Source organism: Hylobates moloch, unplaced genomic scaffold, assembly GCF_009828535.3.
Source record: "Hylobates moloch isolate HMO894 unplaced genomic scaffold, HMol_V3 SCAFFOLD_6, whole genome shotgun sequence".
NCBI classification, from domain to species: Eukaryota; Metazoa; Chordata; class Mammalia; order Primates; family Hylobatidae; genus Hylobates; species Hylobates moloch.
In genome coordinates, this window is record NW_026652281.1 from 114,729,211 (window position 1) to 114,755,106 (window position 25,896).

A 25,896-nucleotide genomic window follows, 5' to 3' on the forward strand; every position below is an offset into this window, starting at 1 on the left:
ACACACACACACACACACACACACACACACACACACACACACACACAAAGGACAAACCTGCTATCCCAAATGTAGAATCATCATGGTTCATTCTAAAATAAAAACCAGTTCCAATAGTTTTTTTAAGGGTAAACATATAGAGCAGTAACTGTAAACTAAATTTATAGAGGCTGCTCAGGAAGATCAGACTCTGGGGGCAATGTCGTCCTCTCCCCATGCTCCTCTTTCCTCACTCATGTCCCGTGTAAAGTTAATGCAGAATAAAAACAGTAAGAATGCCCTCTGCCCAAAGCTGGCTGTGATGGTCAACGTGACACTGAATGAAAAGGAATGGCAAACATTTCTTCTTGAGGAGAGATTTCATTTCTATGCAAATCAAAACTGGAGGGCTTACAACCAAAAAGGCAGACCTATACTTTGGATGTTCACTCTACTCAAGGATTCCAAATTCAAACCCTGTGCCACCAGATACACACAGGCAGATAAAATTCAACATTGGAGGGGCCATGGGGAAACCAGCAGTGTCTGTAAAAATTTCATTAATAATGATTTTTAAGAGGGGAGGGAAGTATTGGCAATATCGATCAAAATTTTAAATGTGCATACTCGTTGACTTTAAAAATACCACTTCTAGAGCTCTAGCCTATACTCACATCAGTGTAAGAGAATAGAATATGTGCTCCAAGATCTTTGCTGCAGCATGGTTGTAAAGGGATAAAAAAAAATGAAACAACCTAAAGTCCACTAATGGAAAAATTATTAAAGGAGTATCCATACCATTAGATACAGTTATCCCTCAGTATCCTTGAGCACTAGTTCTTTTTTTGTTTTGTTTTGTTTTTTTGTTTTTTTGGTTCTTACTCTGTCACATAGGCTGGAGTGCAGTGGCACGATCTTGGCTCACTGCAACCTCCACCTCCTGGGTTCAAGTGATTCTCCCATCTCATCCTCCCTGGTATTTGGGCTAAAAGGTGTGCACCACTACACCCAGCTAATTTTTGTATTTTTAGTAGAGATGGGGTTTCAACATATTGGCCAGGCTGGTCTCGAACTCCTGACCTCAAGTGATCCGCCTGCCTCAGCCTCCCAAAGTGTTGGGATTACAAGTGTGAGCCACCACGCCCAGCCCCAGGGCACTGGTTCTATGACCACCCACAGATACCAATATCTGCCAATGCTCAAGTCCCTTATATAAAATGGCATAGTATTTGCATATAACCTCCCCACATCCTCCCATATACTTTAAATCATCCTCCTATATACTTTAAATACTTTAAATATATATATATTTAAAGTATATAAATAATAAATATACTTTAAATAATTATATAAGATTGCTTATAATACCTAATATAACACCCATACATCACTTCATGCAAGTGGATTCGATGTAGTACTTGGTGTTGCAGCAAATTCAAATTTGGCTTTTTGGAACTTTATGGAATTTTTTTCTTCTGAATATTTCCTTAGTTGAATCCATGGATATGGAACTCATGGATACAGAGTGCCAACTCTATTTTCAGCTATTAAAAAGAATAAAGCAAACATCTTCTTATACGTGATTAAAGAAGATATGTCAAAAAGAGCCAGTTGGATGGGGCTTTCAATGCCAATATTTGGGACAATTTAAATATCAATGAGAATAATGAAGAAATCAGATCAGTGCTGCCTGTTTAAGGGGAAGCAGGGCCAGGGAATGGCTGAAAAAGGTTCAAAGGAAACTTTTTGTGGTTTAGGGTGGGCATTACATGGGCATATACATTTGTCAAAACTAACCAAATTGTGTATTTAATATCCATATACCTCAATATAAAATATTCTTAATTTTTTTTAAAAATTATAATATGGCCAAGTATGGTGGCTCAGACCTATAATCCCAACATTTTGGGAGGCCAAGGCAGGCAGATTGCTTGAGCCCAGGAGTTCAAGACCAGCCTGGGCAACATGGCAAAACCCTATCTCTACAAGATACAAAAATTAGCCAGGCATGGTGGTGCATGCCTATAGTCCCAGCTACTAGTGAGGTTGAGGTGGGAGGATTGCTTGAGCCTGGGAGGTCAAGGCTACAGTGTGCCATGAGTGTACCACTGTACTCCAACCTGGGAGACAAAGTGAGACCCTGTCCCAAAAAATAAAAATAAATAAATAAAAATAATTCATGAGCCCATATGGATACTAAAAAAGTGTAAGAAGGTCTCTTCTATCCAAAAAAAAAAAAAATGCCTGTAAAAGGAATGATGGAATTAGAAAAACAACATTTTTGCAATACCACCAATGTAATAACTGATTGAACAAAGATACCAATGGATGCTAAAATCAAAAGTTGTTAAAGGCCAGGTGCAGTGGCTTACACCTGTAATCTCAGCACTTTGGGAGGCCAAGGTGGGAGCCCAGGAGTTTGAGACCAGCCTGAGAAACTTAGCAAGACCCCATCTCTACAAAAAAAAAAAAAAAAAAGTCAGGCATGGTGGCACATGTCTGTAGTCCCAGCTGCTTGAGAGGCTGAGGCAGGAGGATCACCTGGTCCCAGGAGGTGGAAGCTGCAGTGAGCTGTAACCATGCCACTGCACTCCAGCCTAAGCAACATGGCAAGAGCCTATCTTTAAAATAATAATAATAATAAAGTTGTTGGATGAGGAAATATTCACAATTCTCAAAGAATCACCCAACAGATTACATACTATTTATGTGGAGAGAAAATATCCTCAAATGGAGAGATCTGATAGACAACACCTTAAACAAGGGACCAAATTTACCACCACCCATAAGAGGACAAACTTATATTCCTGATTGTGACTTAATTGAAAAGACACAGTATCTCCTAAGTACATTTCTTCCTAAAATATTAATATATAACCTGAATCTTACGGTGAGGAAACGATCAGACAACTCTATGTTTGCAACATTCTACAGGACGGCTGGCCTGGATTTTCAAAATTGTTAATATTATGGAAGACAAAAAAAGGTAGGGAGACGGTTCTAGATTAGAGAGATTTATAGACAAGGCAACTAAATGCGGTGCATAAACCTTAATTAGATTACGGCTCTAAAAGAAATAGCCATAAATGACTTTTGGGGGGCTATTAGGAAAATGTGAATATCCACTATATGTTAGATAATATTGCTAGATCAACATTAAATTTCATTGGTATGATAATTGGTTTTATGGCTAGAAAAGAGAATTTCCTCGTTCTTAAGAGATACATGCTAAAATATTTAGGGGTGAAGTGTCATAATGTCTGCAATTTACTGTCAAATGATTCAGCAAAATGAAATATTAAGTCTAGAGAGATAAAGTAAATGAAGCAAAATGTTAATGGTGAGTTTAAGTAAAGACTACGTAAATGTTCATTCTTTCAAACCTACAGTAGGTTTTTAATTTTTCAGAATAAGAAGTGTAAGACAGAAGAAAAGAAATTCTAAGGAAAAAAACTACAACAAAATTTACAGGATGGCAGAAAGTTGAAATGAAAGCTTTATCTGCCAGGAGGAAAAAAGGACTCCAATTTTTCTTAACCTAAGTACATTTTTTTTGTGCTAATATGTTAATGTGCTTTTCCCCTAAAACACTTGGCCCTGTTTCCTAATTATATACTTAAGTCAGGTTGGACATAACTTGAATTTGGCAAGGAAAGGAAAGGGAAGGGGAAAGGGGAAGGGAAAGGGAAAGGAAGCGAAGGGAGCAGAAAAGGAAAGGAGTAGTATGTATGTATAGTTTGCTCCTATTTCTATATCAAATAACCTATATGTGTACAAACATAAGCACATACACCATAGAAATCCTTGTCTAGTTCATTTTTTATTAGGAACTCTTATCGAGCTATGTCCCTCACCCTCACAGCATTGTTTGAATGACTATGTTTCTTCCACTAGCCCTTAAGATCCATGAGAGACCTTGTCTTATTTGCTGGCACCTAACACAAACTCAAATATTTTTTAAATGAATGAATGGAAAATGATTTCAGAATAAGCATGGAAGGAGATGTGTGGAAGCTGCCCAGGCTGGAGCAGAGAGCAGGGCTGGGGAACAGGGGGTTGGAATCTTGGTGGGTAAGGCAGAGTCAAAGGCAGATAAAGTCTGCCTTTGCTGGGTTAGGTGATGGGCAGCGACAACCCCATTCTGCCTTGTATGTGGTTGGTTAGCCACACCTCTTTCTACTCCCCTTCATTAGACTGTGAGCCTATGCAGAGTGAGAAGTGTACCAGCTCCACCTCTGTACGCCATCCCCCAATGCTACCTAGCACAACACAAGGTAACTGATTGGCAAAGCTTTGCTGAAGAATGAACTACAAGTCCTTAAGCGGGTAGCATTTGTTGATCACATTCTTCCCTATCAACCCGCTTAATTTTTGTTATAAAAACAAAAAAGCAAGTTGAATCTACCAAAGTCTATATTTAACCTTATCTTTATTTTTGGCTTCACTTGTGTGACTGGTTCCACTTAGTCGTACTGTTTACCTACTCAGCTATGAAAGCCACAGCATTCGGCAACAACAGTGACCTTCTCAGCAGCTAGAGAAGGCCACATATTTTTTTCATTCAGACTTCATGCTTGAAAAATAAACAAGCAAATAAACTTCCAACTTGCTTTAGCTTTCAATGTACCCAAAGTGGTTCCCAATAACCCTTCCCACCAAGGGACTCTCCATAAACGTCGCCTCCCCAAATTCTCAAGATAACCCAATGATTAAATACTCTTAAGCCTTATTAAAAGACTTGCCCGAGTCGCAGAACTAAAAAGAAGCAAAGCCAGCTCTGCTTGGTTACATACAAAACCAACTTCAGTGCTCATGCTCTAAATCCATTATTCTTAGCTGACTCTCAAATGTCTAATAGGTCTAATAGCAGGGGGGTTGCAAACTTCTGCCCACAGGCCAAATCCAGCCTGCCACCTGTTTTGGTAAATAAAATTATGTTGGAAGGCAGCCACACTCATCGTTTACGTATTGTCTGTGGCTGCTTTCACATTACAGTAGCAGAGTTGAGAAGCCATGACACATAAAGCCTAAAATATTTACTATGTGGCCCTTCCTAGAAAAAGTTTGTCAACCCCTGGTCTATAAAATGTAAGCAGAGACTATAGATTCAATCATAGGATAGGGTGATATCTACTTAGCTACTACTTTTTGTGATGAAATAATCAGCTGCTCATAGGTACACTCAGGGTTTCACTTTTTAAACAGAGAAAGAGCCCCATTTCCTCACTGATTAATGTCCTAGAACCAATTTCTAGCATGCTACAAGACTGTCATGTGGAAAGGAGTTGGAGAAAATCAGATTCCATAGCTCCCAGCTCACCACACTTCAGATGTAAGCACAGGTCTTGGCCAGAGAATACCAGATGAATCCAGTCCTTCCACTCCATCCCTCTGGACAGACAGGCAGCCAAGCTAAGCTGGACTTGCACGCCCCAAGGAAAATGAGGAGTCCTGGGCACTTTTCCCTGCTTTCAAAATGTGTTTTGAAGATCCAGAAGGACTCAAGTTAAAAAGGCAGGGCACTGACTTGGCAAGGGGAGAAGTTCAATTGGGAACAATTCTCAGCAAAACATAGGAAGAAGGGAAAGAAGCTAATTTTGACAATATCAGGGAAAAAAAACTAGGTTCCTAAACATGGACCTGGTTTGTTACTTGATCTGAGAAGAACTAACTTTATTAATAACAACAAGCACAGTGCTAGGCATTTTACACATATGATCTCATTTAATCCACCAACAATCTCTGTGAAGTAGGTGTCACTGCTCACACTTTACAGATGAGGAAACAGCCTAAGAGAGGTTAGCCAGCTGTACAAGGTCACGCTGCCAGGAAGAATAGATCTGATGTGAACTTACCTCTAACTCCAAAAACCCATGCTCAAACATTATGCAATTTGCATCTCAGAGACACAATTAATTTTAAAAACCTAGGCCAGGCAAGGTGGCTCACACCTGTAATCCCAGTACTGTGGGAGGCCGAGGAGGCCAAGGTAGGTGGATCACGAAGTCAAGAGATTGAGACCAGCAACACGGCAAAACTCCACCTCTACTAAACACACAAAAATTAGCTGGGCGTGGTGGCGCATGCCTGTAGTCCCCAGCTACTCAGGAGGCTGAGGCAGGAAAATCGCTTGAACCCAGGAGGCGCAGGTTGCAGTGAGCCGAGATCACATCGCTGCACTCCAGCCTGGCATCAGAGAGAGACTCTGTCTCAAAACAAACAAACAAAAAAAACCCTGGGCAGACTGTTGAGTTGGGAAACTAACTTCCTAAACCTATAACCCTAATTACAATGCTCCACGCCCTCCTGGGACACCTCCCCTAGGTCTCCTATTCCTTTCCCAGGGATTGAGGCAATACCATTTACCAAATCTCCTGCCATGCTTTTAAATCAAGAAGATAGTGCTTCTAGACAAAAGAATGATTCTGTTGGATTCCTGTTTTTGTTTCTTAAATGAAAGCTTAACAAGACTTGTGTTAACCATACTCTCACCTCATTGCCACACACAACTCCAGGGACAACTGGGAGCAGTGGTGTGCGGCAATTGGAGCTCACTGTGCACGTCTCTTCCTAACTCCACATTTAGTGACATTACGCTGGTAGTTGAAGTCAGCCTTGATGAAAATATTTACACCATGGAAATCAGCAAATGAATCAACAGATGAATCAGGGCTTTTAGAATGTTTTTTAGCGAGCCAGTTGTTAAACATTTACCAGCACACCACTGACTGAGCGATGTCCTGGTCTGAAGGCTCCCTAGAAACCTACCCAGTTGAATTCTTCTTTCTGACCATACCATCACCCTTTCACACAACACTTAAAAGCTCTTTCTTGTAGTTGCTTCATTTCAGATTCACAAGGACCCTGTGAAACTGCTAGTCATTTGCAAAGGAGAAAGTAAGGCAGAGAGAGACGAAGTCGTTTGCCTGACATTACCCAACAAATTAGTGAGAAGACAGCAATTAGAACCACTGATTTCAATCCACACTTTCACAGCACACTGCACATTTCCTTCATACCACATCTCTCACTTTATAGCTATATATTTATTTGTGCACATATTTAATAAAATCTCTCTTCTCTATGTGATTATAAGTTCTGCAAAGGCAGGTATCTTGTTTTTATCTGTTTGCCAGTGTCTCTCCTGTGACTAATATGCTACCTGCCACACAGAGAAATATTTCTTAATAGGATGAATAAATTAATAAAAGCATGAATGAATGTATGTATGGTTCTCTTCCTACAGCAGCACACTGCCAGATATCTGACTTCAGATAACCAAAAATGATGAAAAAATTAAAACGGTAACATCATTTGGCCTGGAAATTGTTCTTCATCTTTCTATTACTACCTACGGCCAGTAAAAAAGACTTTCACTATGAGTCCACAAAGAATAAGAAAAGGACTGAAGCACAATGGTTTGATAGAAACATCTACAAGCTGAGAGACTTGAGTGGCACTAATCCTAACCATGAGTGCGGGATGACAAAGGGATGGAGAATGTCGGCCAGTCAGTATGGTAGACTGAGCTGCTTTGGAAGGAATCTTTCCCTGTAGCTCTAAACACGTGAAAATGATGTATTACAGAAAAAATAAAGATTTGAGCCATATGCAAAAGCAAGAAGAAAATGCCTGAGTGTTTTAAATAAGAAGGAATTCAATCCGGGCAGCCAAGTGGAAGTTGAAGCTAAAATGTCTCACAGAGACAATTCAGATATGGGCTTTAATTGAGGACTGGTGTCCCACTGGGTAGGGGGTCTAGGCCACAGGCTCCTGTGGACAGATTTGCCCCAGCTGTAAAACTAAGACTAGATGAACTCTGCCCATGTGCTATGAGTAAGGGGAAGGAAGCTCGCCATCTCCTGTGGGCTGAGGAATGCAGTGGGGTGGGAGGCAAGGGAGAGGGGAAAGACAGGGAGTAAAATCTACATCTTTAAGAAACCCAACCCCTAGATTCATGCCACATAACAATTTAGAGTTTGAACTGACATCACCCAGGTGGTATGGGAAATATCTAAGACAATATCTAATACAAAAACTGCTTCCTAAACCAGTAAACCTGCCCTATAGGGTCCACAGCCCAGGGCAACCTAGATTCCCAGGATATGACATCCTCTGAACATGAAGTCACAATCAAAAAATTATAATTCATTTTGGAAATGAATTACCAAAAGACATATCAAAGATGCAAAAAATAGTAGAATATCTGAGACAACCAATGAAATGTGGCTTGAAGACTCTTCTCTATAATGTGTTCCTAAGGATACTAGATGGGGGAGATATTCTGTAGTAAAGGGGCTCAGGGGCCAAATGAGCCTAAGAAACACATCATACTGTATCCTCAAATACCCCTTAAAGGTTCACAAAGCTCATTACCATATAAAAGCTCTGATAAGTCCTGTAGTAAAGAAACCTGGTTACTTTGTTCAGCCAGTGTCTCCTAAGTGTATCTGACCTAAGAATGCTTAAAAAAAAAAAAAAAAAAAACCTGGCCGGGTGCCGTGGCTCACGCCTGTAATCTCAGCACTTTGGGAGGCTGAGGCGGGCGGATCATGAGGTCAGGAGTTCAAGACCAGCTTGACCAACATGATGAAACCCTGTCTCTACTAAAAATACAAAAAAAAAAAAAAAAAAAAAGCCAGAAGTGGTGGCAGGCACCTGTAATCCCAGCTACTGAGGAGGCTGAGGCAGGAGAAACGCTTGAACCTGGGAAGCAGAGGTTGCAGTGAGCCGAGATTGTGCCACTGCACTCCAGCCTGGGCGACAGAGCAAGACTCCATCTCAAAAAAAAAAAAAAAACCCAAACACCTATAAACATATTGTAATACTGTGTCTTTATGGGATACAGTTAGGCAAATACTGACCTCAAGAAGAAAGCTCTCACTCCTTAAATCTCTTCACAGACTCCTACCCCATTCCCAGCCTCATCTCCCACCATTCTCCATTGAAGATCCTTGATTCTCAACACAGAAGTTACTTTTCTCCCCAAGTACAAGCTATTCCAAACTTTCAAGTCTTTAGTAGGAATAGTCCTACTATTCCTCCAACCTAAATGACTTTCCAAAATTCTACTCTCATTCTCCAAAGTTTAGCTCAAAGACTCTCTTTTCCATGATGTCTTTCCTATACAACAACCTGGAATAAAATATTCCAGGTGCTTTCCTTGAACTATAATTATAAGCAATTATTTCTCTTGGCCACATACTATGGACACATGTTTTCAGTCCATCTGCCCACCAGACTATGAGCCCCTGAATAGTAATGACTAGCTGTCACTCATCTCTGTACCCCTCATCAGGGTGGGAGTGCATTAATAAAGACTGGGGCTTGGGAGGCAGACACACACAGCTTCACGTCATGGAGCTATCTACTGTTAATGAGCTGTGTCACCTCTCTGAACCTTAGTTTCTTCATCTGCAAAATGAAGACAATAATCTCTGCCTTGCAACTTGTGAGGATTAGAAATGATGTTCTGAATGTCATGCTGGACAGGAAAAAATCAGACACAAAAGCACACACGCACCATTGTTCAATTTATATAAGCTTCCAAAACGGGTAAAACTCACCTAAGGTGTGAGAAGCCAAGAAGGTAGGTGCCCTTCCCAGGGTAGGGGGTAACTGGAACGGGGTTCTGGGGTTTGTTTCTTGACCTGGGTGCTAGTTATGTGGGTGTTTTACCTTGTAAAAAGTTTAGTTGTATACTTTATTTGTTTACTTCTCCATGAACTTACTTCAATACAAACTTCCTGTTTAAAAAAAAAATGATTTGTGAAACATACCTGGAGAACACTGGTTGGTCATGGTAGATTTGGGGGCACGGTGCTGTCGTATTCTATGCATGGGTGGTTATTGAATTCCACCATCCAAAGGAGAACAGTAAAAGGAGTAACTCCAAGGTAGGGTGTTAACAGATCACTGTTGGCAAGCTGAGAAGCTGGCAACTCTGATAACCTCAGAGTAAGGCAGGGCTGCCAACAGCTCGGCCTAGGCAGCAGGGTACACCTGCTCAGTCACCTAGCAATGCCTCCACAGCAATCATGTAAGCCCAGTCCACCGGCCGAGGCTCTCCAGCCTGCCTCCCACAGCCTGCCTCCCACAACCACCTGGCTGGAAAGGCAAGGAATTCAGACAGAAGGGCATGGAACACCAATGATCCTGGGAGACAAGGGCCCAGTCTGTCCCAAGAAATAAGATATCAGAATTTGGTCTCTAAAATGCAGTTTAAGGAGACAACAGCACATTTTAAAATGTGATAATGCAAAGAGAAAGTAACCTATAGTTCTTATTCCAGAACATACTTAACACTAATTTTTTAAAGGGACTTAATAAATTTCTTCCTGATCGGTATCTAAAATGCAGGCCATTTCCCTGTTAAGACTCACTCAGAGGTGTCTCTGAAAAGCCTCAATAGTGTTTCATAAGAAGGCATGAGATCTTCAGATGGAGACATATATTTACCAGCTAGGAAAGCCAAGATTCAAAGAAGTCCAGTAACTTGCTAGGTCCCACAGCAATTCAACGGCAAAACTGCACTCGAACTCAGGAGTCATATCTCTTTCCTTAGAGTGGATTTGTCCCAGAAGGTTGTTTATTCTGCCCCTGGGTCACTGGGTCACTGAGGATGTTCATGGCCAGAGCTGAACTTTGTGTCTCAAAGGGAAATACAATAAGCATGCTGTCAGCTCACAGGCTTAGCCCTAACCCCTCAACACCCACCATGTGGGAGAATCAGATGCCTTGCTTTAATCTTCTTGCCTCTATCCTCAGGGTAGTGGAGTGTCTGATAGATGCACCTGACAGCAATAACTTATGCATACCCTGAGAATGACTCTATGGTCTAAGAAGAATGTGTGTTCAGTGTTCCAAGCTAAGGAATCAAGAACCTGGAGATTCATTCCTTATCTATGAGGAACATCTGAACCCCAGCCCATCCTGGGAAATGCAGGCCATATAGGGGATTGAGGCCCTTTGTTTTGTGTTAAATGAAGGTTGCCAGGTGAAGGTCACCAGCAGGAGGGTGTTAAGTGAAAATGCTATATAAACTGCATGCATTTTACAAGTAGTTGCAATTTCCTGTCCAGCCTGCCACCACTAGACAGCCCTGTATGTAAGTGCCCTCAATAAACCCTATGTCTTGTCCGCTGCCTCTGGGCCTCTTCTTCAACCTCTTGAACATGATGCCATACCTACTGAAGTTAATAGGGGTCTGGCATGACATGAGGAAGGGGAAGGTCCTACACAATGAACTAGTGATTTTGTGTGACTCCTATCACATCCATTTGACCTCTCTCAATAACAAGAATTCTAAAATAAAAACCAAATGAAAGAAAAACAAGAGCAAAAATGGCAAGGATTCATGCCCTCCCCTACCCTCTAATTCCCCTATCTGTCCTTACTCTCTAGAAAACTGTTAAAATTATTCCCATAACCTCAGCTGGCTCAGTGCAGACTCCAGCCCCAGTGTACCTCGATCCCTTAGGGGACATCTGCTGAGTCCTTCCATGGCACCTCCTGGGGCACTGAGTCAGGCACTGTGTGTGATACAAAGATGACTAAGGTACCCTCACAGCCCTCAAGGCAATTGAAAGCAGTAGAGGAGATAAGGAATAGGCAAAAGCAAGTGATGTTGGAAGAAGAACAGTCTCTGAGCTCTGGGAGGGGCCCAGGCAGGGCTGGGGACACTGGGGAGCATGAGGTCACAACCACTCTCTGACCCTGCTAGGCACTAGGGCCCCGGGTCATGCCAACAGCCCAGACCAATATGGGCACTGGGAAGACTTCCCCTTAAGAAAGGCCCCAGTCAACAGTTATGACTACTACTAGGAGCAGTACTAGTAGTAATAACCATAATAATAGCAGCAATAACAACAGTATCTTACAGTAATGAACACTTCCTATATTCTAAGCATTTTTCCTATATCATCCCATTTAATCCTCATAACAACCTTACTACCTATACTACCATTACTCACCTTTTACAGATGAGAAAACTGAGCCATAGGGAGGTTCTTTTATTCCTTCTTTCAACAGCTAATTTTTTAGTGTCTACCATGAACCTGATACCACTCCAGCAGCAATAAGCAGACAGACAAAATTCCTGTCTATCTACTTGTATATGGTACATACATTCTTGTGGGAGATAAATAACTTGCCCAGGGTTCCCAGCTTGTTTAAGTAGGGAAGTCAAGATTCAAACTGAGCCCCTCTGACTGTAGAACTTATACTTGCAAACTTCCAAGATGAAAGCTGCCTGTTACTTACACTCATCATTAATAGTAAAATATTACATTTCGTCTATTTTAAGGTGCATGTATTTTTTACATGTTGATGTCTGAAATCTGGCTTCATTTTATAATATATGTTCAAAGAAATCTGTGGGCTGCACGCAGAGTAAGTCATAATTGCTGTTATGCTGTTAAGTGTGGATTTAGTGGAACACAAGTTATTTGATTACCAACCCAGTTGGGTTTTCTGCAACTGTTAACATTATATGCAGTTGAATTTTAACTTAAGATCCCTAATATTACTTCAAATACATTTTAAAATTCCACTATAAAACAGTACTGAAAGGAAAGGTTATTATGCATGCAAGAGATTGCTTATAACACACAATGTAATTAAAGGGTGTAGAAATCACTAAATCTCCTGGAGCAGACACAGAATTTTCAAAGCCTAAAGGACTAGCATTACAATGAAAAACATCTAATTGTCAGAAGCTTCCAGCTATTTAACTTCCAGCAAGCCATGATGAATTATGGAGAAGTAAAACTATGAGGTTAGCCAAAGAGAAAATGTAGACCAAGCCCCACTATTCTTTGATAAACCTCAAAATTACACTGCCAACCTTAAAGGTACTAAAGGGATCAAGATCATGAGTAATCTGCTTTATGAAAAGCAGCACATAATTCTGAAGTTACATATAAGTTCCAAGAAGCAAATATGAAATAGAACTTCATTAATGTGAAAAATACCTATACTCCAAACTCTGGCTATACAGAAAGAGCAACTCATATGTAAGCATATGAATTATTGAGCAACACTGCAAACAATTTTTAAGTGTATACATTTAAAGTCATGTTTCTTTGTTTCTGGAAAGATATAATTAACTCAATGGCATATTTTACCATTATCAATGGCAAAATTGGTACCATTATCATTATTAATGGTGCCTAAAAACAGATGATTGTGGCAATTACAATGACAACTGCCATTTATGGAGTGCCTGCCAAACACTATATTTGGTATTTTATATCCATTATCTCTAAGCCTCATGACAACTCTACAGAGAAGGGACTCAGAATTCCCATTTTAAATTTAAGGAAACTAAGGTTCAAAGAGACTAGTGACTTCTCAAGGTCATACAGCCAGAAAGCAGACTAGAACTAGGTTTGCCTGCATCCAAAGCCCAAGTGGTTTCCAGGGCACTATAATGCCTCTCCCTGTTAACAATCCACCCCTACTCCCACCCAGACACAGCAAGCACAGATTAGCCTTCACGTGCAGAAAACTTTCTATGATCTCAAGAGCAAGATGGGCCAGCATGAATTCAAAGTAACGGGGTCCCCCAACTCTCAACACACATACCCCAAGATGATTCAAATCCTGCTGCTTATATGAGTGCTTCCATTTTCTCACTCTACACTTAGAACGTGCTCAAGGGGGCCCCAAATTGACCAACTGTCTCAACATTCACATAGCCAATCAACTGACTGGTTCATCGCTTCCAATTGTGCCAATTTGACAGCAAAATCCAGAGCAGACAGTAAATATGCTTGGTAAGAAGGAAGGGTATCCTCTCAGTTTCTGACTTTAAGGCAGGAAGGGTCCTATGCACACATATGTATTCAAGGAAGCTGAGGCCTCCCTGAGCCTAAGGGAGAGTCCAGTTTATTGTGCCAGTCACCTTCTGGGGATCCATTGCTAATCTCAGGGAAGCCTACAGTTTTAACGAACAACTGTTTTTCTTCTTGATCAAACTTTTCCAGGATGGCAGGCAGGGGTTTGTGAATTTTACCCCATTCTCTGGACAAGTGAATACAATTTCATCTCAGATATAAAATCCTTTTCAATGTTTCTCCTGAAATATTCCCTCAAGAAAGAGCCTCAAGCTTGGATGCAAAGAGTGAACTAAGACATTCAAAAAACATTTATTGAGCATCTCTGAGGATACAGAAAGGAATAAGATGTAGTCCCTAACATCAAGGAACTCAGCTGAATGTGGGAGGAGGATCAGCTCAGAACTAACTATGTACAATGAAAAGGAGAACAAGGTGAGTGTTATCCTGAAACACAGAGAAGGAAGGGATTAATTCCAGGTGCAGGGTAAATAATAAACTGGGATAATACTGATTGAACAACTACTAGGTACCAAGGACTATACCAGGCATTTTACATATATTATCCCAATTAATTGCCCTGTAGAATATGTTCTAATACTATTATCCTCACTTTATAAAATGAGGAAACAAAGGAGAGGCAAAGTACCTCACCCAAGGTCACATACTAATTTGTAAATAAATACTGGAGCTGAGATTTGGACCTGCTGGCCAATACTGAAGCTTATGTTATTTTCACTATAGTACACTACATCTACTGGTATACAGAAATTTTTCCTGGTAGAAAAGGAATCTGAATCTGCTTCCTCTTCTGTAATGCAGGGACAATAGTAATAATGCCTGCTTCACAGGGCTATGGTAGAGGCAGAATGAGCCCAAGATCATAAAGCACTTAGCATAGTGTTTGGCAAACTGTAAGTGTTCAGTAAATAGTGGCAGCTTTGTCATCATGATCATCACTGTTATTTCTTCTCTAGAGTCTAGAATGTAGTGGTCATGAGCCAGAAAGCCTTTTTTTAATTTTTATTTTTAAAGGGATTTAAAAGAAAAAAAGAGCTGTTGTTTTTCTCTGAAAGAAAAGACAAGACTGGCCAGGCATGGTGGCTCACACCTGTCATCCCAGCATTTTGGGAGACTGAGGCAGGCAAGGTCCGGAGTTCGAGACCAGTCTGATCAACATAGTGAAACCCTGTCTCTACTGAAAATACAAAAAATTAGCTGGGCGTGGTGGCGGGTGCCTATAATCCCAGCTACTCAGGAGGCTGAGGCAGGGGAATCGCTTGAACCTGGGAGGCAGAGGTTGCAGTGAGCCGAGATCACACCATTGCACTCCAGCCTGGGTGACAGAGCAAGACTCCATCTCAAAAAGGAAGGAAGGAAGGAAGGAAGGAAGGAAGGAAGGAAGGAAGGAAGGAAGGAAGGAAGGAGGGAAGGAGGGAAGGAGGGAAGGAGGGAAGGAGGGAGGGAGGGAAGGAAGGAAGGAAGGAAGGAAGGAAGGAGGGAGGGAGGGAGGGAAGGAGGGAGGGAGGATGGAAGGAAGGAAGGAAGGAAGGAAGGAAGGAAGGAAGGAAGGAAGGAAGGAAGGAAGGAAGGAAGGGGAAAAGAAAAGATCTCACCAAACCACAAGTCCTTCCCATGACCACCTGATGAGTGAAGTTCCCATTTCCCCAATGAGCTATGTCATACCTTCTCTTCTGAAGAAACGGTCAGCTTGTCGCTGGATATCAAGCTGCACACCTGGTCCAGACTCAGGCTAAGAAATTCTTCTCCTAGCATCACCTCTGGAAAGTGCTGCTCTGTTCCAAAAAAAAAAAGCAGAAGTTAAGAAAACAAAGTTGTAACACACTTCTGCCCTTCCATGACAATCTGTGGGATTCACAGTAGAGTCCTGGAGCAGGCGAGGGGGGCCATGGAGGGAAAGGGAGTGAAACAAAGACAGAGACATCATGGCTGGAGGGAAATTTGCCTTTTAATTCAGCAGTGATGACATCACCCACTATGATCCTCTGTCCTGAACATCAACACAGACAAAAATGGGGCAGACAGATCTGAGTTTGTATTTTTTTCATGCTCCATGAGATTAATAATAGCATTGCAGAAAAGCCTCACTGGGACCTGCCTCCATAATTGAGCTCATTTCCCCTCAGAGTGCAAGCTGGTAGAGTTGCAGACAGTGCACCCTGAAGCTCAGCCAAACAAAAATGGGTCAGAACTGCTGTGTGTCTGAGAGGTCTCTGGGGGTTCTTATAGGAAGTCAACACTAGAAGGTCAGAAGATGGGATCATCCTTTCTTGCTCAAAGTCAAGCCTACTATTGTGAGTCTCTGGTTCATGAGGAGGCCAAACTAAGCATTCATCCAGGTGTAGTGGCAACAAGGTGACCCTACCACCCCTAGGAACAGTCCAGGGAGCCAGGCCTATGGAACTGTAAGACAGAATCTGGTGACAACTAGAATAAGATAAAACCCACAGGCCTAAGATCCACAAAAGGGAAATGCCAGGGACAATTCCTACCCTGATATTTTTCGAGGCTATCATCCTGCTATTAGAGAATTATATTCACTGAAATGTCATCTACTTCAGAAAGAAGGAGCCTAGGTTCAAATCCTGGCTTTGCCATTTATGATTATGTTTTTGGGCCAATGGCATCATTACTATGTTGCCCAGGCTGGTCGTGATCTCCTAGGCTCAAGTGATCCTCCTGCCTCAGCCTCCTGAATAGCTGGGACTATAGACACAAGCCACTGCACCTGACTTCATCAACTTCATAAAAACAAACAAAGAATTTAAGATTTAAATCATTTCTTGTGAAAATCATTTTTAACTTTTTATATTGAAATAATTTCAGACCCAAATAATTCTCACACAAATTTCTACCTTCATCCAGATTCCCTAAACGTTAATAGTTTACTCTCAAATATTGAGTTATAAACAATATTTTCCATCTTCCACTGAACAAAAATGGCTCCCCACTTGCTCTACACCAGCCTATTGATATTATCATGGTCACAACTAAAGGTTGTCCATCTTGAAACTCAGGAATGTTTACACATAACAAGACAAATCTGAAAGTCAGTTTCTTTATGAAGGGAACCAACTGTCAATATCAACATGGTAAGAAGCTGGTCTTTGCTTCTCTGTATATCAATACAAAAAAAAAGCCTTTAGTTTTTAAGTTAAACATTCAAAAAACCTTCTTAACTATGGAAATATTTAAGACTAGATAATATTATTTTTTAAGTGTTCATTGCTAAAGATCTTAAAATAAAAGCAAGGGAGCAATCTTCTTTGGATGGTGAGAATTTATTCTTGGGCTGGAGGCTGGGAAAGTACTGGATTCTCCCTCCATTCCCTTTCTGGTCCGAGAAGTCTTTGGACCACAGTCCCCTGCCAATTGGTAACACCCAAGAAACAGCAGATAGAAAAAGCAGTCACCACACAAGCCACCACACCATGAGCAAGCACAGGACATTGAGGGTCTCTGGACCAGCCACAGCTGAGCTCAGCAGGACCACACGGTTCTCAGGAGAGTCCCGCAAACCAGCACCAACATCTCTGGCCCAGAGCCACATCTGGCCTTCCCACATGTATCTTTGGCTGACCAAAAACCTGACAGCTGGAGAAGGGAAAAGAACAAGAGGAAGTAAAAAAGTAAAATTCTATGCTGTGAAATAAAAATTTCCTTAGAGCTCATAAGATTGTAGACAGGCTTAGATTTTGAAAGGGAAGATAAAGGAAGTGCAGTAATGTACATTCTAGGTGATGTGGGGAACAAATTAGAAATCCTTAGAGATAAATCAAGACAAAAAGTAGTCAGCACCCCACCTCCATCTCTCTGTCTCTCCCCTGCTGCAGGGTTTGAATCTAAACCCCTTCTTTCTGAAGTGGGCTGCTTCTCTGCCCATCTGGAACCTTCCACTGAAATCCCATTCAGAAATCCTCCCAGGAAGCAGCATCTGGTGGGGAAGGGGCAACAAGAGAAATAGCAGGCAGCAGCTTCTCACCCAGGGCTGGCACCCAGGGATCTGTGAGGTTTGTAGGGCATAAGCAAAAAGAGACAAAGAAAGCGATCAAAGAGGAAAATGCCTTCCCTTTTCCATTTAGTCTAAGGAGACAGGGGTAACCCCCAAAGTCTTTGAACTAGGGTCCCCTCTCTGTTAGCAACACTCAAGAAACAACAGGATAGAAAAGACAGGAACAGGATGCTCCAGCTAACTCCATTTCCTGGGAAATAGGATTTCCCCAGAAGACTTTGTATTCCAGTCAGCCCTCTCCACAGCTGCTTCCTGGAAAGAACCCACTTTGCTCCCAGAAGATACCTTCCTGAATCATCTTCTATTTTGAACAATTATTTGGGGGGTTTTTTGTTTTGTTTTGCTTTGCTTTTAATGTATTAATGGAGAATGTAGTAAAGAGCCTTGGCTAAGGGTCAGAAGACCTGGGTTCACATCTTATAGTCACTTCTTCCTAGGCTTTGCCATCCAATTTATGGATGGCATGCTCATCCATAAAAGGCAATCATAATACCTGACATAGGTCTCAAGATTGTTTTGCAGCCCAAAGATAATAATATATATTAATTCATTTTGATAGCTTTAAGAAAGTCTTCAGAAATTAAGGATAAATATTACCAGCCTGTGTTCCCGCTTCCCAAAGTCCAGTTCTGTGAGCAGCAACACTTTTTTTTTTTTTTTTTTTTTTTTTTTTTGAGATGGAGTTTCGCTATTTGCCCAGGGTGGAGTGCAATGGCACAATCTCGGCTCACTGCAACCTCTGCCTCCCGGGTTCAAGTGATTCTCCTGCCTCAGTCTCCCAAGTAGCTGAGATTACAGGTGTCCACTACCACGCCCGGCTCATCTTTTGTATTTTTAGTAGAGACGGGGTTTCACCATGTTGGTCAGGCTGGTCTCGAACTCCTGACCTCAGATGATCCACCCGCCTCAGTCTCCCAAAGTGCTGGGATTACAGGTGTGAGCCACTGCGGCCAGCAGCACCACTCTTTAACAGAGAAGATTTTCTATATCAAGATATCCCTTGGGGTCAGGCACAGTGGCTCATACCTATAATCCTAACACTTTAGAAGGCTGCACAGGAAGATTACTTGAGGCCAGGGGTTCAAGACCAGCCTGGTCAATAAAGTGAGGCCTCTATTTAAAAAAAAAAAAATTGTAAGACATCCTTTAGGACTGCAGGTCCTATGCGCAAGGCTGTGGACCTGCAAGATCTTAGAGACCAAATTTAATTCTATCGAATTCAACAAACTGTCCAGTGATATAGATGTTATTCAGTTCCTTGAGGCTGCAGGCTTCCCATATATTAAATGGAAATAATAATAGTACATAAGGTGATATGGGCATTAAATAAAGAAATAGATGTAACTCACATTTACTGAGTCCATTGCAGGTGCTAGATAACTCTTACTGTATGATGTATCAAACGCAGCATTTCTTCAAAAATGAAGAAACCAGAAGTGATGTCTATAAGGACCCTACTGCCTCACAAGCAAGACAAGACAAGGCACCAATAACTCCATCCCAAAGTCCACCTCTCACATGACTGAGAGAGGTACTTTCAGTACAAACAAAGGCAGGGAACAGGAAAATTCAGAGCATGTGTAAAGATCAGTAATAGTGAAGTCTAGCTAGAACCTAGGTGATGTCTTCATTCGTCCAACAAAGGTTTGCTGAGCACTCCCTAAGTATGAGGAGCTCTGCAGGCTCTTGGAGATGCAAGGGAGAGGCAGATAAGGCTAGATCCTGGGAGAGGGATGCATGTGCTGGGGGCATAGTACCTTTTAACCATGGGTTAGCCCTTGAAGGGTAACTCTCCAATAATAACTAACTTTTCTTATCGTTTCGCTTCTTTTTCTTAAGGAGGGGTGGACACAGAGAAAAGTAAGTCAGTTAATTAAGAGTTCTGGTTAAGAGTCCTAATTAGTCAGGCTTTACTATAAGTAACAAATATTGTTTAAGTTCCATGTCCTGATTGGTAAAACACAATGAGTATATTCCTGTCCATGTGGATGGGAAATTATGGAGAAGAGGAAGAGGCACCATATAACTTTCAGTCTTTTCCCCATCAAGCAACACAAACATATCTTCCCAATGTTAAAAGGATGATAAAATTTGGGTGATACATTCCCAGGCAAGGGCTTTCTCTGGAGGTATGGTTGGGTCTCGGAGAAAGTTGAGGCCATTTCCTAATACTAGCTAACACCATTCTAAGCATTTTACATATATTATGTCTCTCAATCCCCGCAAAAGCCCTACTAAAGTGAGTATCAACGTCCCCATTTTACAGATGGAGAAACGGAAGCTCAGAAAGTCTAAGACATGTGCTTAGGTTTACAGAACAGCAAACCTGGTAGAGCCAGGTTTTGAACCAAGATTGCCCAATTATAATAATAAATATTCTGATGAGTATCTTAGGTACCAAGATAAACACCAATCCTGAGCAGTCCACTGGGGTAAAATTCAACACAGACATCAGAAAACCTTAAGAATCCCTCTCAGGGGTGCTGGATATAGAGACAGAAAGAGGCATAGACAGAGAATATGCATCTAAAAACCTTTCTTTGGGAAAAAAAGAGAATAATCTTAGTCCCTAAATTCCTAACTTCTTGGCATTTTGGAGTCAGTTCTGGGTTCAAATCTCAGACCTAACCCCAGAATTAAGATATTTCCCTAATCCCCCCATCCACTAGGCCAGAGGAAGTGATAGTCTTTGGGGTTCCCAAAGCCCCCCAAACAAGATATAACAATCATATCCCTAATCACCCTGCTTTATTACATGAATTGTTCTATTCTATTGGGACTGGGAGCCCCATGAGGTCAGAGATCAAGTCTGTGTTCTTTGAAGCTGAATCCTCAGTCTCCAGCATAATATCTGTATGTAATGAGCTCTAAAATTATTACTGCACTTTCCTGACTGTTCTTCAAGACTGCCTAGGGTTCAGGCAACCTCTCAAGCTAGCCTCAGGACTATTCTTCTCTCTTCATGGAATGAAATACCTAAACCTTTGATCTGGTTCATCTAACCTACAAGCTCAGAACAAATGGAATAATGACCCATCTGTGACTTCCTTGACCTGCAGAGATGAAATAAACCCCATAAGCCTCATAATTCCCAGGGCCAGCAGCCCCAGGGAACAGGTGTGAGTGCCTCTGAACTGAACCACAGGTCACACCCTCAGGAGAGACTGGCTGACACAGGTGGACACACAAACAAAATGGAAACATTTTGGCAGGGGGAAAAAACAAAACCACAGAACTGCCTTAAAACTCTCTCTTCTGCCCCTTATTACTCTATTTTTAGAGGCCAGAGGCAAGCTTTCTTGAATCAATATTTAGCTTTCCAGGCTCACAGTTTCTCTGCTCTAGCGAAAAGGCTCAGCTCCCACAGGGAAGTAACAGAGACCCACCTTGACCTCTTCTCAGAAGGGTCATGACCACCAGCCCTCAGACTCTAAATATTACTACCTCCACACTCCCTGGGAAGGCAGGAAATAAGCTCTCTTTCCATGTTGCCTTACTCCAGAAATATTATGTGTTGTCCTCTCCCTCTCTTTATCTCTCTCTCTCTTTCTCTCTCTCTCTCTCTCACACACACACACACACACACACACACACACATGCATGCATACACACACACAGCCAAGGGCCATAACAGTGCTATTGATTCAACAGTGAGGTTCCCCATAACCCAGAAAATGGAACAAGTGAAGTTTCCTAAAATCCTAACAAAGAGCAAGCAACAAAACCTATCTGTGTCTGCACGACTGCCTCATTTGCCACCTTCAAATTAGATGCAAAAAATCCAAGAGAGGCAGGAGTGAGGCAACCATCATGGAAAATAGGCTGGGCTGGTCTGGGTGGGTGGGAAATAAGTAGCGGGGCTTAGGACACAGACCTCTGCAGTCAGCTGGCCTCACTCTGGCACTGCCACTTACAAGCTGTTAATATATGATCTTGGACAAGTTACTAAACCTCTCTGGGGTTACAGTTTCTTCACCTATAAGCTGAGAAAATAATAACTCTTATACTTAAGTGAACAAAATGAGGCCATGCCTATGAATCATGTAGCACCATTCCTGGCACCTAGCAAGTGTTCAAAAATGATAGAAATGCCCATCATTATGATCATCATTATTTCATGGTGACAAGTTAGGAGCAGCAATTTTAGAAGAGAACTCTCAATGAGTCAGAGATTTATGTTTTTTAATGATTTTCCAAATTTTTCTGCTGCCTTAATTTAATTACTTCATTCCATGATCTCAAATGACTCAATCAATCAAAAAAAGGCCATTTCTCTCCATAAGCACGTGAAATCCAATGGCTTTTCCATCCCATGGCTGGAGGTTTTCGCTTAGCTTTGGCAGACTGATGTAAACAATATGTCCAAAGAATTTTAATTGCTATTTCATTAATGAAGTCCCATTAACATCCCTCCCAAACAGCTCTGCTGATGGCCTAGTATATGGCTGTCCAATTACCAAACAACAAAGTCCCCATAAACCTAGGCCCTGGCCTCTGAGGTTAAAGATTAAGCAGTCCCTGGAAACAACAATAATGAGGTATAAGAAACAGGCTGTGAAAGACACTGGGGTCCATTTCCCAGCTACTAGCTGCCCAGGAAGACTGTGATGCCATTAGCTAAGGCAAGAGTCTGAGCAGTCAGCTTCTAAATGCGGGACCTACCCTCCCCACCCCAGAATAACATATAACATAGCAAAGATATGGGGGACTTCCCTGAGGGGGAAACTGAATCCAGAGGAAGCTGGAGGGACTGCCATGACAGGAAGTGACAGGGCCCTTCCAAACAGGAAACCAAATAGGCAGCTGGACATAGAGATGATGCTTCAGCCCCCACAAAGTTGTGCTCTCGCTGGAAAAGCCGAGGACCTATCAGAAGGCAAGACTGGCTTTAAAATAAAGTCACATTTGTTTAGAGAGCAAGATGGCAAAATCTATCAAAAAATTTTTTAATGTACATTCTTTTTGATCCAACAACTATGCTACTAAGATTGTACCCTACAGGTATACTAGCAAGTGTACTCCAAAATATTATGTACAAGAATTCTCATGGAAGCATTTTAAATAAAAGAAAAAACTGGAAACATTAATGTCCAACAATAGAAGACTGGTTAAATAAATTATACTCCATCCATGAGATGCAGCAGACTAAAAGAATAAGATATAGCCATACACAAGGGTGTGGAAATAATTGCAAGATTTGTATTGTCAAACAAAAGTCCAACAAGTACAGAGTGTTTCTGTTTGTGTAAGTTAAAAAGCATAATATATAAATTCTGTAAGGATACCAAGGATCTCCCCACTTCAGAGAGACAGCCTGGGAGAAGACTGGCTTTGCATTTTATACTTCTATGTACTGCTTACATTTTTTGGTCATGAGTATAAATTGCTTTTATTGAATATATTACCTAAATTTTTCAAACAATGGTCTAGAAATCTATCTGCTAACATGGAAAGACATTCAGAATATACTGCTAAGACTGTTTTTTTTAAGAGATGGGGTGTCTTACTATGTTACCCAGGCTGGATTCAAATTCCGGGGCTCAAGCTATGCATGAAAGCTTGAGCTATCAACCTCAACCTCCCAAGTAGCTGGGACTATAGGCATCTGCTACTGTACCTGGCTAAAATGTTTTTTAAGCTGGAAAGCATACATATACAATGAAAAAGATTTGGAAGGATCTACATCAAGGTGCTGCCCAGCAGTTCTCTCTGGGTAGGATTGTGGTATATTCTTTCTACCCATGTGCTTTTTCTGTAATAGTCAGGGATGAGTTTTTATTAAAATAGAAATAATAACAACAAAAATAACAACAGAAAAAGAAAGCTTTTTAGAGAAGGAAAAGAAAGAGAATTCAGCAGCTAAACTGGAATCTACAGACAAGTGAAGGCAAAGCAAAGCTAGCCAGAAACTGGGAAGAGTAGGGGAGGCTGGACAGGACATACCTGCCTGCCCTACACATTTAGATAAAGAGAAAACAAAACCAGAAGTCCTGGAAATCCTTCCTCCCCAAAAGTGCATGTGGTCTGCAGCAGCAGTGACCTGAGGATTCCTGTCTCTCCTGCCTGGACCCAACTCTGAGGCTCCCTCACTGCAGATGATGAGGTTGGCAGGGAGGCTCCACAGCACAGCCCCCATGGTGTCTACTTCCATAGAATGCTCTCCTCCCCATTCCCCCTGTTCCCCAGATCATCCTGGAAACAGGATAGGATGCGCTACTCCCATGATAGAGAGGAGAAAACAGGCTCAGGATAACTCAGCTCCAAAATGTTAGCTGGTCTGATTCGATTCCTAGTTCTGATCTTGAAGGTCTCCTTGCAGTTTGTTGGCATGAAATACCTTCTAACTCAAGGCCTAGGTCCAGGGAGACCTGTGACCACAGAGACCAATGTTTTCCCTTGTGTGTGACCCTAGTGGGTGCCTGCACCCCTGCACTTACAGTAGAGTGAGGTCACAGGTCTGTCTCAAGAGGCAGAGATGGCAGAGAACCCCAGGCTCCATCTAAAGTCAGGGGTACAAGGAAAAAAGCAGGCCCACATCAGTGGGTGGGTTCAAGGGAGTAAGCATGGATAATCATTTTCTACTTCTTCTCTAAATACTGCACAATCTAAACTTCATTCCCTTCTTCTAACATCTTTGCATCATGGCCTTATCTTCTGCATTATACTACTTTAAAAATATTACCTCCTTAGTATGCAGAGCAGAGTGGGCTGCAGAGAAAGCCACCCAGGAGAGGATCACAGGCTCCACAGAAGGCCTGCATAACAGGGAGGAGACTCTCAGCCTGAAGATCATGCTGACCCAGCCAGGGAAAGTAGGAGGGCCTGCTCACTCATTCAGTGAGGGAACAGGCTCCAGGTGTCTGGGAGGAAGTCACCCGACAGGGAAGAGAAGAAGACACCCACATGGCGCTTCCTCCATCCCAAGATGATGACATACCCTGTGTCTAGCGGACAGCTGGATGTCTGTCTACACTGTCTGGTTGTTGGGATTTGGTGACTACATTGCACAGGCTTCTAGGAACATGCTTTCAATGGAAAATGCCAACTCTAGCCACATGCACTCCTCAGTTACTGATTCACAGGGCATCCTTATGTCCAAACTGGGCCTAGAAGCTGTAGAATGTAATAAACACTGGCTCTGGAGTCAGCACCGTCTGGGCTTGAATCCTGCCTTCTGTCCCTTCTGTCACTATGTGACCTCAACAAATTACTTCACCTCTCTGTGCCCTGGTTTCCTCAGCTATCGTATGCATTAAATGGGATGATGCCAATAAAATGCTTAGCATAGGGTATGACCCAAAGGGAGAGCTCAATAAACACTAGCTAAGAATAATTCATCAGGATGTCTGCATACACAAACCCATAATGCGGACAGAACTCAATCACTATGACAGCAACAGGACCAAGGAGCACCAGAAAGATGGATGTGTTCCCAGCTGCATCTGCTGCACTCTCCCACAGATGAGTCTCATCATCAGATAATGAAAGGGGCAAAGGGAGAAAACACAGACATTGAAAGTTGGGAAAAGCCAGGCCAGAAGAGCCCGGGAGCCCTATTAAAGCAGGGGATTCACATTAGAGAAATGCACATCAAAACTACCAAGTGATACCATCTCATACCAGTCAGGATGGCTATTATTAAAAAGTCAAAAAACAACAGATGCTGGCAAAGTTGCAGAGAAAAGGGAATGCTTATATACTGCTGGTGGGAATGTAAATTAATTCAGCTACTGTGGAAAACAGTCTGGAGATTTCTTAAAGAACTAAAAATAGAACCACCATTTGACCCAGCAACCCCATTACTGGGTATATACCCAAAGAAGAATAAATTGTTCTACCAAAAGACACATGCACACATGTTCATTAAGCACTATTCACAACAGCAAAGACATGCAATCAATCTAGGTGCCCATCCACAACGGATTGGATAAAGAAAATGTGGTACACCATGGAATACTATGCAGCCATAAAAAAGAACAAAATCATGTCCTTTGCAGGAACATGGACACAGCTGGAGGCCATTATCCTAAGTTAATTAACACGGAAACA

The 25,896-nt window shown here is 41.9% G+C and overlaps 1 protein-coding gene across 8 annotated transcripts in view; it reads right to left on the reverse strand.

Moving 5' to 3' along the window:
* The window catches only part of KLHL3 (kelch like family member 3), a 275,618-nt gene that overhangs the window by 47,831 nt on the left and 201,891 nt on the right, over positions 1-25,896 (reverse strand). For all 8 annotated transcript variants that reach the window (XR_009214256.1, XM_058441229.1, XM_058441228.1 and 5 more), the window contains one exon: positions 15,501-15,610. Coding sequence is in view for 7 of the 8 variants with exons in the window: in XM_058441229.1 (XP_058297212.1) it covers positions 15,501-15,610 (110 nt within the window). In the remaining variant the exon portion in view is untranslated. The remainder of the gene's footprint in view (positions 1-15,500; positions 15,611-25,896) is intronic.